The 17,549-nt window shown below is 33.4% G+C and overlaps 1 protein-coding gene and 1 non-coding gene across 3 annotated transcripts; one reads left to right on the top strand and one right to left on the bottom strand.

Annotated features, from left to right (window-relative positions):
• Positions 1-221: 221 nt before the first annotated feature.
• Positions 222-11,953, top strand: trmt10b (tRNA methyltransferase 10B). Of its 2 annotated transcripts, XM_073837417.1 has the most exons (9): positions 222-381; positions 503-637; positions 722-827; positions 8,671-8,798; positions 8,921-9,073; positions 9,166-9,244; positions 10,086-10,153; positions 10,265-10,388; positions 10,719-11,953. In XM_073837417.1, the coding sequence occupies exons 2-9, from the start codon at positions 515-517 to the stop codon at positions 10,853-10,855; spliced, it is 918 nt and encodes a 305-aa protein (XP_073693518.1). In that variant the 5' UTR covers positions 222-381; positions 503-514; the 3' UTR covers positions 10,856-11,953. The 2 variants fall into 2 exon arrangements, with proteins under 2 accessions (XP_073693518.1, XP_073693517.1); XM_073837416.1 differs by having other exon boundaries at positions 222-637.
• Positions 11,954-14,889: 2,936 nt separating this feature from the next.
• Positions 14,890-15,101, bottom strand: LOC141332555 (small nucleolar RNA U3). Its single transcript, XR_012355333.1, has one exon. It is a non-coding gene; the product is annotated as a small nucleolar RNA U3 (small nucleolar RNA).
• Positions 15,102-17,549: the final 2,448 nt, after the last annotated feature.

Consider the following 17,549-nt stretch of genomic DNA (forward strand, 5'->3'; position numbering starts at 1 on the left):
TACAATTTGACAAAAAAAAAGATAAATACATATATATATACACATACATATACACACATATACATACACACCTACAGTGTATATAAATTCACTTTTCGCTCAACTTTAACTCTTCAGCAAATACAATTGTATCTTTACATTTTTTACCATCAATAATTAGACGTTTTACAAGCAGCGACAGCGTGGTCGTTGCGTCATCACAGTGCGCCCAAGTTGCGGAGATTCACTTAAATGTTAGCTGCACTGTGCTGTTTACTAGAGTTTTATAAACCGTTTTTACGGTGGTTGTATTCATATACGTTTAAAAATCTAAGAAATATCGGTTGTTCTTTGCGTCCTTTTTTTCAGTTTGTCGAAGGAGACCATCTTTAGCAGCGTTAGGTAAAACGTACTTTCACTTTGTCAGTAACAGTTATCCATGATCCTTATTTTATCGTGACATACATTTATATATGAAAATGTTTCTGTGATTTGTGAGTACTAGTCATTTATCTAACATCAGACATAAAACCAAATGGAAGAAGACATCTGTCCAGAAAGTGTGTCAAAAGTAAACGACCCCGCAGATTTATTGCAGTTCCTCCGCATCGAGGTGGAGCTCGAGTCCGTGGGTGACCGAGAGGAGACCGCTTGCTCGGTAAGGAGAGTTTGAGGCTGATACTGAGTCATAACACGGAAATAATTTAATTACCCAGTGTCACCTGTTTTACTGCTTCTGCAGAAGAATGTCATGCGCAAGCAGCGAAACTGGGAGAGGAGACTGGAGGCGAAAAAAAGCAAAAGAAAGGAGGAGAAGGAAAGAAAGAAGCTGAACAGACAAAACAAAGGTGATCTGGCTTTTAATGAATGTTACAGTGAAGTACCTGTTCATGTCCCATTCATACTAGCTATATTAAACTTGAATTTTTAACATTTTATGTTTATTTTATTTATTATTATTATTATTTTATTCAAATATATAAATATGAATATTATTATAGATATTAATGATGATAAAGGTATTTACAGTGCTGCTCAAAAGTTTGGGATCAGTAAGATTTTTAATGCTTTTTAAAGGATGCATTTTTCTGCTCATCAAGGCTGTGTTAATTGGTTAAAAGTATATTAAATAATACATGTTAATGCAATTTAAAATAGTGATTTTCTAATGTAATATACTTTAAAATTTAATTTATTCCTGTGATGCAAAACTTAATTTTCAGCATCATTACTTCAGTATTTAGTGTCACATGATCCTTCAGATATCATTCTAATATGCTGATTTATTATTAGTATTGGAAACTGTTGTACTGCCTTTTTTTTTTTTTTTTACCTGTGATACTTTTTTCAGGATTCTTTGATAAATAAAACGTTAAAAAGAACAGGATTTATTTAATCTAGAAAACTTTTGTAACAGTAAACACCTTCAAGTTTGGGGTCAGTAAATTCTCTCTTTGAAAGAAACTAATACTTGAATTCAGCAAAGATGTGTTAAATTGATAAAAAGTGATAGTAAAGACTTAATTATTTGGAAATATTTCTGTTTAGAATAAATGCTGTGCTCTTTCAACTTTTTATTTATCAAAGAATCCTGTAAAAAAGTATCACAGGTTCCAAAAAATATTAACATCGATAATAAAAGTAATAAATAAGTATATGATTTCTAAAGGATCATGTGACACTGAAGACTGGAGTAATGGCTGATGAAAATTCAGCTTTGCATCACAGAAATAAATGATAGTTTAAAGTATATTAAAATAAATTAAAAATGTTATTTTGAATTACAATAATATTTCAAAATATTCCTTTTTTCTGTATTTTTGATAAAAAAAACTTTTGAGCAGCAGTGTATAATGCTATAAGCATTGTAAATATTGTTCTTGTAAACTTATTATAAGGCAGTTATATATTTTAAAAGATTACTTCACTTCCAGATTAAAAAAAATCTCTTTTTTTCACAGTATAAATTAGTGTTTATGCATTAAAGGATTACTTCAGAATATAAATTTCCCTATAATTTACTCTCCCCCATTTCATCCAAGATGTTCATGTCTTTCTTTCTTCAGCTGAAAAGAAATTAAGGTTTTTGAGGAAAACATTCCAGGATTTTTCTCTATATAGTGGACTTCAGTAGTCCAAATTACAGTTTCAATGAAGCTTCAAAGGGCTCTACACAATCCCAGCCGAGGAATACGGGTCTTAACTACTGAAATGATATATCATTTATAAAAAAAAAAAAAAAAAAAGTATATACTTTTTAACCACAAATGCTTCTCTTGCAATAACTCAGCCTCACATATTATGAAAAACTTGTCATCTTGGATAACATGGGGGTAAGTAAATTCTAGGGAAATTTTTATTCTGAACCAATCCTTTAATGCATAAACACTCGATTAGAGTGCTGTTTGTAATACTTTTATTCAGCAGGGAAGCATTGAATTGAACAAAAGTGGCATTTAAGACATTTTGATGTTGCAAAAGATGCTTTTCTTTTGAACTGGCTATTCATCAAGAAATTCTAGGGAAAGAAAGACGTATCACAGTTTCCACAAAAATATGAAGCAACACAGCTTTTTTTTCAACATTGATAATAAGAAATGTTTTTTGAGCAGCAAATCAGCACATTAGAGTGATTTCTGAAGAATCATGTGACACTGAAGACTGGAGTAATGATGCTAAAATTTTACTACATCTTAGCATATATATTTTGTAGGGGTGTAACGATATTACAAACCGAACCGAAATATCGCGATACACCAACCACGATACGTATCGCGAAACTCTCGTGGCGTACCGCGGTACTCTCACGCCCCCTGCTGCCCATTTTTGGGGTTGACGTCACTTGTCCCTAACTAATTTAACCAATTTAAACACATCTTTATTTTATCACATTTTGATTAAATTGTATTAGTAATGATGAGCTTTTGTTCTAAATTTTGTTCTAAATATTATATTCTAAAGTTAGTATTTTCCAAGTGCCTGTCATGTCATGTGACTTGAGTGAGCGATCATCACACTCGGTTACTACTAAGGGACATTAACGCTAGTCCGGGACCAGTGGATTTTGTGAAAGGGGATTTTACTTGCCCGACCGGACAAGTAGCCTGATTAAAACATCAAGTACAAACAATAACTAGCGCAGCAACGAAACTTTGGTGAGCATAATTCTGATTTTATTACTTAGGATGACTGAAAACGGAGCTCATGCAGGCTATCTGACTCACAGAAAATCAACACTAACAGGCTCAAGTCAACAGTATACACAAAGAAACAAGCATGAACAAACATACTGCGGTAGGAAAGCACATTATGATTGCAAACGTGAGTGACATTGATATTATACAACAGTAGTTCAATAAACTAGTAGTTAATATTAACTGACTTACATTTTAGACACATCATTAACCATTTTTGCAAACGAAAATAGTTCTAAGCAACAGCAGAACCTCCGTGAATCTCCGAGCAACACAGCGGTGTTTCAGTACTGAATGATTTAGCTTTTTTTTTTAATGAATGGAGTCAGTGAACGAACTGGTTGAATCCATCTATGGTTGAATCCGTGACTCGCTCATTAAGACAGTGACTACTGCCATCTATTGGTGGTTCGATTTTATATTTAAAGGTATTGCATTTTTCCAATATTTTTGTATAACATTAATCGTATTACATTATTGTATTTGCAATTTTACTGTGTAAATGCATTTTTTGGAACCTCTTATCTTCATTAAACAGTCTAAGTAAATACAGTTAAATGTCAATTTCATTGCAGGTCCGGTTTTTCCTGTGCAATGGAAAGATGTTGATACTGATTTAATTTGTGCAACCATACAGAGTCTAATTATTCTAATTTGATGTATTGATAAAATTTAAGAATTTGATGTGAATGATGACACATGCAGTTAGTAAGGTTAGGAAAATAAAGTTAAAAAGTGTACTAGAAATCAATTTAAGGCAAATATCACAAATATTCAGATTAAAGTAAGACCTTATAGAGTAGTGATGAGACTATTGCTTCAGAATGGATTAATTTACAGCAAAAAAGGCATTTTTTTGCCCTGGACAAGTAAATTTTTAACTTGGACAAGTGAATGTCTAATTTTCACTAACTTACTCAGGTATCCTGACTGTACTAAGATGGGTTGGCAGAGTTAATAAAGAAAAAGTTTAGTTGTTCTTGTTATTAAGTGAATCTATTGTTCCTTAGCATTGCTGTTAAGTTGACATCAACCCTAACCCCACAGCAAACAGAAACAGAACCGAACCGAACCGAACCGTGGCTCCAAAACCGTGAACCGAACCGAATCGTGCCTTTGGTGTATCGTTACACCCCTAATATTTTGAATAGAAAACCATTGTTTTAAATTGTAATAATATTTTACTGTTTATACTGTATTATAAAGTAGAGGTCAACCGATATTGGATTTTACAGATGCCGATACCGAAAGCTAGGTTGTACCACACTGACCGATTTTAAAAATGGGTACTGTATGTAGTGGTGTACTATGTTAAAAAAGCGGACTAAACCATTTGTAAAAGAATAAATGTATTATTTATTAATTATATATTGATCATTAAAGTAGTTCATAGTTCATTAATGTTAGCACAAGCAACCTAAACATTTAAAATTCAGTAAATGTTGAAATTAACACTAACAAGGAACAATACTTATACTCTACGGCTTTCATCAATCTTAGTTAATGCTACAAATGGACTCTTATTGTGAGGTTTTACCATTTCATATCAACAGTCCAGCTAAAGATGGCCATCTATAAACATCTACATAAAAGCCGTAGTATTGAAATTACATCATATGGATATTATACGTATACTCTCACATTTTAGCTGAATATCTATCAAAATGAACAATTTTAGTCACACACACACTAGGCAAAAGTGCAGCACCGCGTCCAGAAGAACGCGTATCAGTTATTTCTCTTTCTCTCTCTGTCTCTCACACAAGAATTATCAAAAAGAGGCATAGATGAGTTTGGTGTTTAAAACCGAGCAAACGGAAAGAGAAAGCGTGCTCTCTACATGAAACATACAGACTTTATTAGAGCCACAGCAAGAAAGCATTTTGCTACAAAAAAAAAAAAAAGCACAATACCGTAATCTTCCAGCCCAGGGTGAAGTCTTATTTACATCAATTTGGGACACATATGATATATTTAATGTAAAACTGTGTGATTGGCGCTTTGTGATGCGACAGAATTTCTGTCGGCTGAATGAGCACAGATTGCTTTCTCACGTCAATGGCTTTAAATATGCAACTTGCTGGCTAACAAATGCATAAATGTGATTCGATTTAAACAAATGCAAATAGATAGTAAGAATCATTACATTAAACATTTGGGTTGAACTTACGTGTTTTGGTCACTTTATTATTATACAGGAATGTGCCAAAAAATTTGAATATCGAGGGAAAGTCCATTTATTTCAATAATTTGTTTCAAATAGTGAAACTTGTATGTTATATTTGTTCACTACACACAACGTGAAATATTTCAAGCCTTTATTTGTTTAATTTTGAAGATTATGGATTAAAGACAAAAAAAAAACCAAATTCAGTATTTCACAAAATTAGAATATTTCATGTGACTAATAAAAAAGGATCTTAAACACATGTTGGTCTTCTGAAAAGTGTGTTAAATGTACTGTATTATGTCCTCAGTACTTTGTTGGGCCTCCTTTTGCACTAATTCCAGCATCAAGGCGGCGTGGCAAGGAGGTGATGAGCCTTTGACACAGTTGAGGTGTTATAGTAGCCCAAGTTGCTTTGATATTGGCCTTCAGCTCGTCTGCATTTCGGGGTCTCTGTTTCCTCATCTTCCTTTGAACAATACCCCATAGATTTTCAATGGGGTTTAAGTCAGGCGAGTTTGCCAGCCAATCAAGTACAGTTATTCCATGGCTATTAAACCAGGTACTGGTAGTTTTGGCTTTGTGGGCAGGTGCCAAATCCTGCTGAAAAATAAAATCATCATCTCCAAAATGCTTGTCGGCAGCAGGAAGCATGAAGTGCTCTAAAATTTCCTGGTAGACAGCTGCGTTGACTGTGGGAGACAATGGACCCACACCAGCAGATGACATGCTCCCCAAACCATCACTGACTGTGGAAACTCTACACTGGACTTTAAGCAGCTTGACTTTTGTGCCTCTCCAGTCTTCCTCCAGACTCTGGGACCTTGATTTCCAAATGAAATGCTAAATTTGCTTTCATCTGAAAACAGGACTTGGGACCACTGGGCAACAGACCAGTACTTTTTCTCCTTAGCCCAGCACAGATGCTTCTGACGTTGTTTTTGGTTCAGGAGTGGCTTGACGCATGGACTTCTTCAGCTGTAGTCCATGTCATGCAGATGTCTGTATGTGGAGGTTCTTGATGCACTGACATTAGCCTCAGTCCACTCCTCATGAAGCTCCCCCAGATTTCTGAACTGCCCTTGCTTGACAATCCTCTCAAGGCTAGGGTCATCCCTGTCACTTGTGCACCTTTTCCGGCCACATTTTTCCCTTCCTCTTAACGCTCTGTTAATATACATCGATACTGCGCTCTGTGAGCATCCAGCTTTTTTTTTCAATTGCCTTTTGAGACTTTTCCTCCTTATGGAGGGTGTCAATGATGGTCTTCTGCACAACCGTCAAGTCAGCAGTGTTCTCCATGATTCTGAAGCCTACTAAGCCAGACTGAGGCAATTTAAAGGCTGAGGAAACCTTTGCAGTTGTTTTGAGTTAATTAGCTAACTAGATTGGGACACAGGGAGCCTACAATGTTGAACTTTGTCATGATATTCTAATTTTGTGAAATATTGGATTTGTTTTTTTTATCTGTAATCCATAATTATTCAAATTGAAACAAATGAAGGCTTGAAATATTTCACTTTGTGTGTAGTGAACTAATATAACATACAAGTTTCACTTTTTGAAACAAATTATTGAAATAAATGGACCCTCGATATTCAACTTTTTTGGCACATACCTGTATATATCTCTTGATATATGCTGTCCTTTCTCTACTAATGCAGCATCTAGTCAACAAAGTAATTACTAAATAGTGATATGAAAACATGCATTATGGTTCGTTGTCGATGTTTTAAATCCCGCTCTGTTCAGCATGCAACCGCTTCAGCAATGGACGCAACCCGGAAAAACTATCGGTATGGATTTTTGCCGATAATCGGTACATCGGTCGACTTCTATTATAATGTCAAGTCAAGTTAAGATTATTTATACAGCGCTTTTTACAATACAAGTTGTGTCAAAGCAACCTTACAGTATTAAAATAATAAAGTAAAATGTCAATAATAATGCAAGAGGTCCATATTGCAACAAAGTCAAATTGGGGAGGACTCATCTGGTTCCCATGGCCTTGTGTCGGTGGCCGTTTAGGGTAGGAGTTCTTTCTTGATGATCTGTCTCTGGGGCTCATCTAGTTGACACGATATCCGCTGACATTCGGCTGTAGGTGTTGATCCACCATCTGCTCTTGGTTTGGACTGGATCCGGGGGACTGCAGTGACCATCTGATCTGGATACGGACTGGATCTGGTGGCTATGGTGACCTGGGAATAAGAAACAAACAAACTAATATTAATGTAGATGCAAGAGTTCCAAGTTGCCACAAAATCAGATTGGAGAGGACTCATCTTGTTTTCGCTGTCTTGCGTCAATGGCCGTCTAGGTGATGAGGTCTTCACTGATGATCTGTCTTTGATGTGGTCTCTGCTGACATTCAGGGCTGTAGAGGATATCTCTGGGTGCTGATGGGCACGGACTAGATCCGGGAGACTGCAGTGACCGTCTGATCTGGATACAGGTGGCTGCGGTGACCTCGGAATAAGAAGGAAAGATACTAATATTAGCGTAGATGCCATTCTTCTTCTGATGCAACGAGTACATCAGGTGTTATAGGAAGTGTCCCTGGTTCCGGTTGACCTAAATAATGCAGCCTAACAATCCTTTAACGGATTTGGATTATGAAATTTATTAAGTGTAGGCCAGGTTAAAGAAATGGGTCTGTGAGTGTGTCTGCCTCCCGAACAGTGTTAGGTAGATTGTTCCAGAGTTTGGGTGCTAAACGTGAAAAAGATCTGATTTTGATATTCTAGGTACTATCAAATTGCCAGAATTTTGAGAACGCAGCGGACGTGAGGGACTATAATATGATAAGAGTTCGCTCAAGTACTGAGGAGCTAAACCATTCAGGGCTTTATAAGTAATTAGCTAGATTTTAAAATCTATACGATGTTTAATAGGGAGCCAGTGCAGTGCTGACAGAACCGGGCTAATATGGTCATACTTTCTGGTTCTAGTAAGAACTCTAGCTGCTGCATTTTGGACTCTGAGGTACTCCATACTGCACTTGTGATTGATATGATACCTCGTCATTCACTGCTACGAATTGATGGCGGTCAGATAAGTACGATTCGAACCAAGCCAGTGCACTACCCCTAATGCCAACATAATTTTCAAGTCTATTTAAAAGAATATTGTGGTCAATGGTGTCAAACGCAGCACTAAGATCCAGTAGCACTAATATAGAGATGCATCCACGATCGGATGACAGGAGTAAATAAAGTAAATGCCTCTTTGGTGACCCCAAATGACTCCAAATTTTTGAACAGTAATGTATATTGTATTACATTCTGGAAGCAAAACTGCTTTCTAACTGATTAGATGTCTATCTTGCAGGTGTGACTGAGCCGCAGCTCAGTAAACGTGTCATTAAAGCGATTACCAAAGAGAGACTAGAGGAGGCCAGAGGAGCAGGACAGCGCCTGTGTGTTGATCTCAGCATGACTGACTGCCTTTCTCCCAAAGTGAGATTTACTAAACAAACACAACATGATTTAGACGCGGAAGTCTGACAGGTTGATACCTGACCCTGCTTGCTTGATAAATAGGGTGAGAGTTTTATTTATTCATGCTTTTTTTCTCACAGGAAATCAGCCGTCTTGCATGTCAGATCAGGCGCCTCTATGGATGCAACAAGAAAGCCTTACAGCCATTCCGCATTTTTCTGACAGAGTTAAAAGAGGACAGTCTGCTCTATAAGGAATGTGTTCGAATGAATGACGGCTTCATCAATTATCTGGTTAGCAAGAATTAACTAGTCTTGATTTAAAAAATTTCAAAAACAGATATGTACAGTACTGAGTTTTGTTATTGTGTATCTGTTTCTCACAGATTGATGTGACTGAGGAGAGCTGGTTTCATCTGTTTCCCTCAGAAGATGTGATATATTTAACCCCAGACGCAAGTGAAGGTTCATATCGCACATATTCTATACTGTAGTAAGCATTAAGTGAACATGAAATCGAAAATCACCCTATTGCCTTTTTATAGTGCATGGTCCTAGTTTGATTGTGCATGAGAAATTGGTGCAAACTGTTTCAAATGGCAAAAACGTTTGTCTCTGTGGCATTTTTATCAAATTTTTATATTAACTTTAATTTTTAAAAAAAAATATTTAAATATTTAGGGTTGCAAAGGGGTTGAAATTTTCTGGAAAGTTTCCAAAAAATGCCTGTAAGATTCCCAAAAATCCTGGAAAGTTTCCAAAGTTTCTGAAATGTACAGAAAATGTTTCACCTTTTTGCAGCCATATTTATAATAAATATTAATTAAATATAAAACAATAATATTTATTTAGAAATATTTATATTATATGATATATTTATATTAATATTTAATATTATTTTTTATAGTGTTTAATAATGTTTTAATCACTTTTATTTGTTGTTTTTTTCTATAACTTGATATTTTTATATTATTTTATTTCAGTTTAAGTAATTTTACTTTGTCGTCTTACTTTTTTTTATTTTCAAGTGTTAGTTTTTCATCTGTTATTTATATTCTATTTAAATTGAGTTTTAATTCAGTTACCAAAAAACAGTTTTAGTAAACAACATCTGTGTAATTTTCCCCCATTAAATACCATCTTCCAATCATAAATTAGTCAGATGTAAAAGTGAAACTGATTGAGAGTGATATTAAGGTTAAGTCGTAAAGTTTAGATAATATTAATGTGAATGAGACAATATTGAACTTGCGATACCTAATCTCATTTTAGTTCTGCGTAACTGTTTATTATGTTTCCCTGTTAGCTTTAGAGTCCGTGGAGGAAGATAAAGTCTACATCCTTGGAGGTTTAGTGGATGAAACCATACAAAAGGTGAGACTCATACTTGTGTTCATATCATCATTTATTAAAGATGTATTAATGAGAGATTTAATAGTGGAGAAACAGTTAAACTAAACACAATCTCATGCTGGATCCTTTAAGAAAATAAGCTATACGAGGGCGACAGAGCTCAGCGTTCGAACAGCCCGGCTCCCGATTGACGAGTACATGGTGAAGAGACCAAACCCCAAAAACTTTCACTCCAAAATATTGGCCATCAACCAAGGTGATAACCTTTACATACACTCTTGAAAACAAAGGTGCTTCACGATGCCATAGAAGAACCTTTTTAGTCTAAATGGTTCCATAAAGAACCTTTAAAATCTGAAGAACCTCTCTGTTTCACAAAAGGTTTTTTGTGGCGAAAGAAGGTTCTTTAGATTACAAAATGGTAAGAAAGAGATGGTTCTTTAACAAACCTTTGACTGAATGGTTCTTTGTGGAACAAAAAATGGTTCTTCTTTGGCCTTTATTTTTAAGAGTGTACTGCAATCATTATCCTCCTCATCCTGTAATGAAATTGAATGTATAATTAGCATGTGCTGTTGTGTTTCAGTGTTTGAAATCCTGCTGACATTTCGGGAGACTAAAGATTGGACTAAAGCGCTTGCCGCTGGAATACCTCCAGGAAAAGGTTACATGGTGGCATCAGCAGCATCTACAGAAATAATAAACTCTCCAGAGGAGCTGTAGACACACACACAGAGAGTTTATAAGGCCTTGAACCTATAATAGTGTTATGAACTCATCTATATTAGATATCACGTTTCATTTATTTTGAAATGCTCAGGGAAAGCTTCTACACAAACGGTCAAAATACTGAGCTGATGGATATTTTGTCAGCATTATAGTCACTGGATAACACTGATATATACAGTATAATGTCTCTGCTGTCCTTTTATTACTGTATTAATGTTTTCAGTGTGACGAAGACATTACAAGTGATTACAGTAACAATTACTATATCGGTTTGTTAATCTCAGTCAAAAAAATTTGTTGTTCAACATCAAACATACAGGCCAGTTAGATTATTATTTATTTTTACTATATTATTTATTCTAATACATAACTGTATAAACATTAAATCAGGACTGTATCTTTGTAATTACCACTCTTGACTAAAAATGTGTTTTGGTTCAGCACTTGAGCATCAGCGCAACCTATCGGCTGATATTTATATCTGCACTATATATATATATTTTTTGAAACCATAACCAAAGCCTGTTGTAGATCATACTTATTTGAAAGAATAGGTCACCTAAAAAGTACATTTGCTGAAAAAGTCCCACCAGCAGGCCATCCAAGATATAGATGAGTTTGTTTGTTCATCAGAACAGATTTGGAGAAATGTAGCTTTACATCACTTGCTCACCAATGGATTCCTCTGCAGTGAATGGGTGCCGTCAGAATTAGAGTCCAAACAGCTGATTAAAAAATCAGAGTAATCCAAGTGACGCAAGTGACATAATCAGATTACTTTTTTCAAGTAACTAGTAATGTATTACTTTTTCATTTACAAGAAAATATCTTTTAAAAAAAAAGTCCCGCCAGTTACGTTGTTTTCCCATTTATTGACTGACAAATCTCCTGTCCCCATGTTGAGAGAAATCTGAAGTACAAAGGCATTGTGTGTGCTGTGTAAACATGATGTCACTGTAGTTGTAGTCTAAATATGAACATGCATTAATTAATCTCTCTTCAGTATTCATCAAAATGAATTAAAACAGTAAAATGCAAACTCGGAATATGATGCAAACCTGCACCAATTAAAAATGTTAAATAACACAGAAATCCTTTATGTATTTACTCTTTGTATGTATTTTATGTAATTAGTCTTTGCTGCTGACCTTTGATGATCCAGTTTAACCATACTAATAAGCAAAAATGACTTTACATAAACTAACATTTGTGCTTCATAGATTTTTTATTTTCATTTATTGTTTGCTGAAGAGTGTTGAACCTTTTTCTCCTACATTCTACTGTACAGATGTGGATTTACTTTCCCTCAGCCTGAGGCTTATTCTTTTTTTTTTTTTTTTTTTTCTTTTTTTTGGGGGGGAGTGAAAGAGCTTTTACATTTGCTAAAATTAAACTCTTTATATTAAAAACAAACAAGCAAGCCCTGGCCAGAATTTAAAAAGTAAAGCAAAAGTAATTAACGTAATTTTTTTTTTAGGGAGTAACGCAATATTGAAATGCATTAGTAGTTTTACCCAACACTGTTAAACACTGTTATATTCCTTTAAAATGTCATTCGTTTGAGATATACTGTGATTAAAAAATAGTACCCAAAATTTTTACGAATACAATATCCACCAATGAAAACTGTTGGTTTGCCACCTAAAAGGACTGTGTGCATTTAGAATTATTTTTATCTAATGGCGTGCTTTCTCATTTAGACATAAATTGAATGGATTGAAAACCACTGGTTTAGACTATTTAGACAAAAAGATTTATCTAAAAATCCAAGAGGATAATAGATCTGGTGAACCCATGAGCAAGTGTCTAATTGGTTTTAAACGACTTTATGTCAGTTTTATAATGTTAGTTTATTTTGTTTTAATTGAATCAATTTGAATACTTAGTTTGTATAATTGAAAAATCAGAGTGATATTTAATCTCTTCTAAATAATATTTATAATACATTTTATTTATAGGCGCCTTCTATAACACTCAAGGTCACCGTACAAAACAATCACAATAATTAATTAGGAGAGAATACAATAAAAACAATAAAATACGATATGATTGACATAGTTTGCCAATCTCTGCCTAACACACATAACATGCTACATGATAATTAAATACTTTTTTTCTTTATCTATATGCTTTATGTTATTAGGCTGAGTTTTTTATGCATTAACCCTTGTACGCTCCTCATTTGGGAGTCACACTCATGGTCTTCATGATCAAAAGTGACCAGACACTTTTTTTTTTTGACATTCTCAAAGAGTACTGTTTGTCAAGTTTAGATATTTCCTTGTTAGAAATAATGATATCAAGTTCTAGTTTTTGCATTATGATTATAGTCAATCCAGAACAGAATGTAAGAAAGAGAATGCAAGGAAGCAATTTGTTACCCATTTTTTGATTTAGAACTTAATTTAATAAATGCAGTTCAGTGTTGGGGGGTAACGCATTACAAGTAACACAAGTTACGTAATAATATTCATTTTTACTATTTACGCATTACTTTTCATTTGACAAGAAAATATCTAAATTACTTTTTCAAATAAGTAATGCCAGTTATAAACAGTTTTTGTAAATGCTTAACATACTAGGGCTGGGCGATTTGGCCTAAAATCAAAATCTCGATTAATTGAACATTTTAACCCGATTACGATTAATGAACGATTATTTTATTCATTAATAAAATTATATTTAATTATATTTAAATAATATTTATTTTTTTGCCCTCATAGTTCACTGACAAGTTTTGTACAGTAAATATGCGCACATATTACAAGTGAGAGATTTTTGAATGAAGGGTGCACACACTATCTACTATCTATGATTATTTATTGAACATCAGTGTTGAACAACTGAAATTAAAGCACACATTGCTTAAAATGAAAAGTCACATTTTTCTTAAATTAGTGAAAATAAATAACTTGCACTTTTGGAAACAAAATAAATTATTTATAAAATAATAATAAATATTTAAAGAAGAAAATAAGCAGTATCTCTTCTAAATAAAATTACTCTTGTATATCCTGTAAATACTTTTTACTGTATAAATACTGTTTAAGCTCTCCATCGACATGTCGGCGGAATAACGCAACGTAAAGGAGCGGGGTCACGTGACTCCACACGCAGTAGTGTTTTTAAAGGGAAAGTAATTGAAATAATTGACCTGGAAAAATTTGATCGATTAAAGGTTCTGAATGTCGATTTCGATTACTTTTCGATTAATTGCCCAGCCCTATAACATACAACTATATGCATTGCTTTCATATTCTGAAATCCTCTGCTTGCAAACTCCTTTTAGAAAGGCGACGAATATCCTCAGAATTTTAAGGTGAATGTATTATTACATTTACATTTAGACATTTAGCAGACGCTTTTACCTGAAGAGGACCTGGAAGCAATCAGAATCAACAAAAGAGCAATAACATGCAAGTGCTATGACAAGTCTCCTTTAGACACAGTCCACATAGCAATTTTTTTCATAGATAGATAGATAGATAGATATAATACAAAAGAAGAAAAAGCAAGCTAGTGCAAGCAAGCTTTTTTCCTTTTTTGTTAAGAAACAAGCAGTAGGTAAATGATTAAAGTATAAGTCTAAAAAAAATTATAAAGAATATAATTACAATAAAGGGTGCTAGAGTTAGAGGGTCAAATAATTACAATGTAATTTGATATTATAGTCATATCAACATTAATTATTGTTAACACACAGGGTATTTGGTCATTTACATTTATGTTTTTGAAAGAAAAAGTATTGGTATGGGTAATATTCGACCTGTATTTACTTAGTATTGGAGCAAAACCAATATTTACAATATGGCCCACTTCTAATTAGTAGGAGTTGGATTTCAGAACTCTCTAATTGAATTGTTACTTATAAAAACACACTTACAACGAGGTAAGACTAACACGAATACACACCTCAAACCTAACTAATGAATATTTAAATAGTAGTTATAAAATTAGATTAAATTATTCATGTTAACCTGAAATTTTCACTAATTTTTTTTTTCTTTCTTTCACATTTGCAATAATGAACCACTCTGATTATGCACTCTTCCTCATAGATTCTGCAAGAATCAATGAACGTTCATCAATGATAACTCTCCGTGAAAGATTCACAGAATGTCATCCGATTCACGCTCAGAAGAGTACATTATCACTCATCATCGTGGTTTGGGAGACGTAACTCTTTAGAAACACATTTCAAGTTAGAAACTATAGAAATGATCCCTGAAAGTATAGTCTTAACTTCACAATGCGCTCGGCGGGAACCGCATCAGAGAGAACAGCAGACTCGAGGACGGTAGTGAACGATGACGTCACAGAGGGACTTTTAAACCGATGATAAAAACAACGTGCAAAACTTCTCGTTTTAGGAGCCCGAATCAATATAAAAACAGCAGGAGTATATCCTATACGTAAAGACTTAACACATTACATGAGATTGAACTGATTGAACTGATTTAGATAAGTTAAACGTGGCTTCAGTGTTGTCTGATGAAGCAGCGGTGACTTAAACTAAAAGTGTTGAATTCCATCAAGTCATATATTTTTGTGACAATACATTCATTACTATATGTTTAAGCACTTTGTATTTAAATTAAAGGTTATTTTGTTTAATAAAGTACGTAAAATATAAAACTTAAGTTGTAGTTAAAGCCATTACCCACAATCCTCCTCTGTGCCAACTTTCCTTTTCATTCTGAGCTGGCTTTATTTGTCATGTGTGTTTAACTAAACACGTTTAAGGTTCATAAAAAATACATTTGAAAATTGCAATACATAGTATATCTGAGCTGTAGAAGAAACAATATATAAGTTATACATATGTTGGTGCTTCAGAAAACTAAGTCCTGTCATGCAACTCGACTTCAATCATCGTTCCGTGATGGAAATCAACCTGCAGTTATATATTTCAACCACTAGGTGAACTAGACTTCCATTAGTCTGCTGTATGAATCATATCTAGAGGATAGCACACATGCATATTACACGTGCGATATCTAACATATGGCAGAAAAGATCAGTAAATAAAATAAAATAATGAAAAATGAAAAAAAAAATATTGAAAATGTTATAAATATAAAATAATGTTTTTTTGTTTTAATATACTTTAAAATATAATTTATTCCTGTGATGCAAAGCTGAATTTTCATCAGCTATTACTGCAGTCTTCAGTGTCGCATGATCCTTCAGAAATCATTCTAATATGCTGATTTATTATTGGAATTTTCAATGTTGGAAACAGCTGTGCTGCCAAATATTATTATTTTTTTGAACCTGTGATTATTTTTTCTTTTTTTTTTTTAGGATTCTTTGAAGTTAAAAACAATAACAAGTCCTTTCCTAAAAAGAACAGCATTTATTCAAAATATAAATCATTTCTATTCACTTTTTATTAATTAAACACATCCTTAGTGATTAAAAGTGGTGAATTTATTTTTAAAAAAGAAAATAAAAATTTAGGTTTGAACAGTAGTGTATAGAAAACCTTTTTATGTTAAATAAATGCTTTTCTTTTTAACCTTTTATCACTTTGAAGTAGCACAAGTTCCAAAAAATATTAAGCAGCACAACTGTTTGCAACTTTGATAATAAATCAGTATATTAGAATGATTTCTGAAGGATTATGTGACACTGAAGACTGATGCTAAAAATTCAGCTTTGTATCACAGGAATAAATTACATTTTAAAATATATTCACATAGAAAACAGTTATTTTAAATTTAAATAATATTTCACAATATTACAGTTTTTTTTCTGTATTTTTGATCAAATACATGCAGCCTTTATATGCATAAGAAATATCTTTAAAAAAACATTAAAAATGGACTGATCCCAAACTTTTTGAGCGGCAGTAGTATATAGTATGCTAGTATGCAAATAATACTTAAAGTATTATCTTTAGAATTTATATATACACAAAGTTTTAAAATATAATTTTAAGTTCTGGATGTTCTAAATATACCTAAATATTTTGGCCAGGAATACTTAAACATGTTGCATTTCCAGGGATCAAAATCTAAACGTGAGTCTTCACCACAAAACCTGTCATGAGGGTAAATTTTAAAATTGAAATTTTGAATTGTATACATCATCTGAAGCTGAATAAACAAGCTTTCCATCGATGTATGGTTTGTTAGGATAGGACAATATTTGGCCGGGATACAACCATGAAACATCACAACTTGAAAAATCTGTAATCTAAGGATGCAAAATAAATAAATAAATAAACTAAATTGAGAAAATCACCTTTAAAGTTGTCCAACTAAAGTTCTTAGCAATGCATATTACTAATCAAAAATTAAGTTTTAATATATTTACAGTAGAAAATTAACAAAATATCTTCACGGAACATAATCTGATTTTTGCCATATAAGAAAAAATCAATAATTTTGACCCATACAATGTATTGTTGGCAATTGCTACTTAAGACTTAAGGTTTTGTGGTCCAGGGTAACAAATGGGATCTAAATGTCAAATGTCTGATTTAATCTTTTAATAAATAGAGAGCAGGATCATGTTTGCATGATGGTAGTTATTATAATCAGGGATTTGAGGAGTTATGAGACAGCTGATAGATATATAAAGTGTGACTTTTGGTAACAAGCTCTGATGCCCATATGTTTTACATTTAATGGCAGACAGACTGAGACAGCTATATGATGGAAATATGAAGTCCTTATGAATTGCA

This window comes from Garra rufa, chromosome 3 (genome assembly GCF_049309525.1).
Source record: "Garra rufa chromosome 3, GarRuf1.0, whole genome shotgun sequence".
NCBI lineage: Eukaryota > Metazoa > Chordata > Actinopteri > Cypriniformes > Cyprinidae > Garra > Garra rufa.

Coding starts and splice junctions, on each gene's coding strand:
- trmt10b (XM_073837416.1), top strand. CDS start 515: ATGGAAGAAGACATCTGTCCAGAAAGTGTGTCAAAAGTAAACGACCCC. Junction 828..8,670: donor GCTGAACAGACAAAACAAAG/GTGATCTGGCTT, acceptor TCTATCTTGCAG/GTGTGACTGAGCCGCAGCTC. Junction 10,154..10,264: donor TGGATGAAACCATACAAAAG/GTGAGACTCATA, acceptor GGATCCTTTAAG/AAAATAAGCTATACGAGGGC.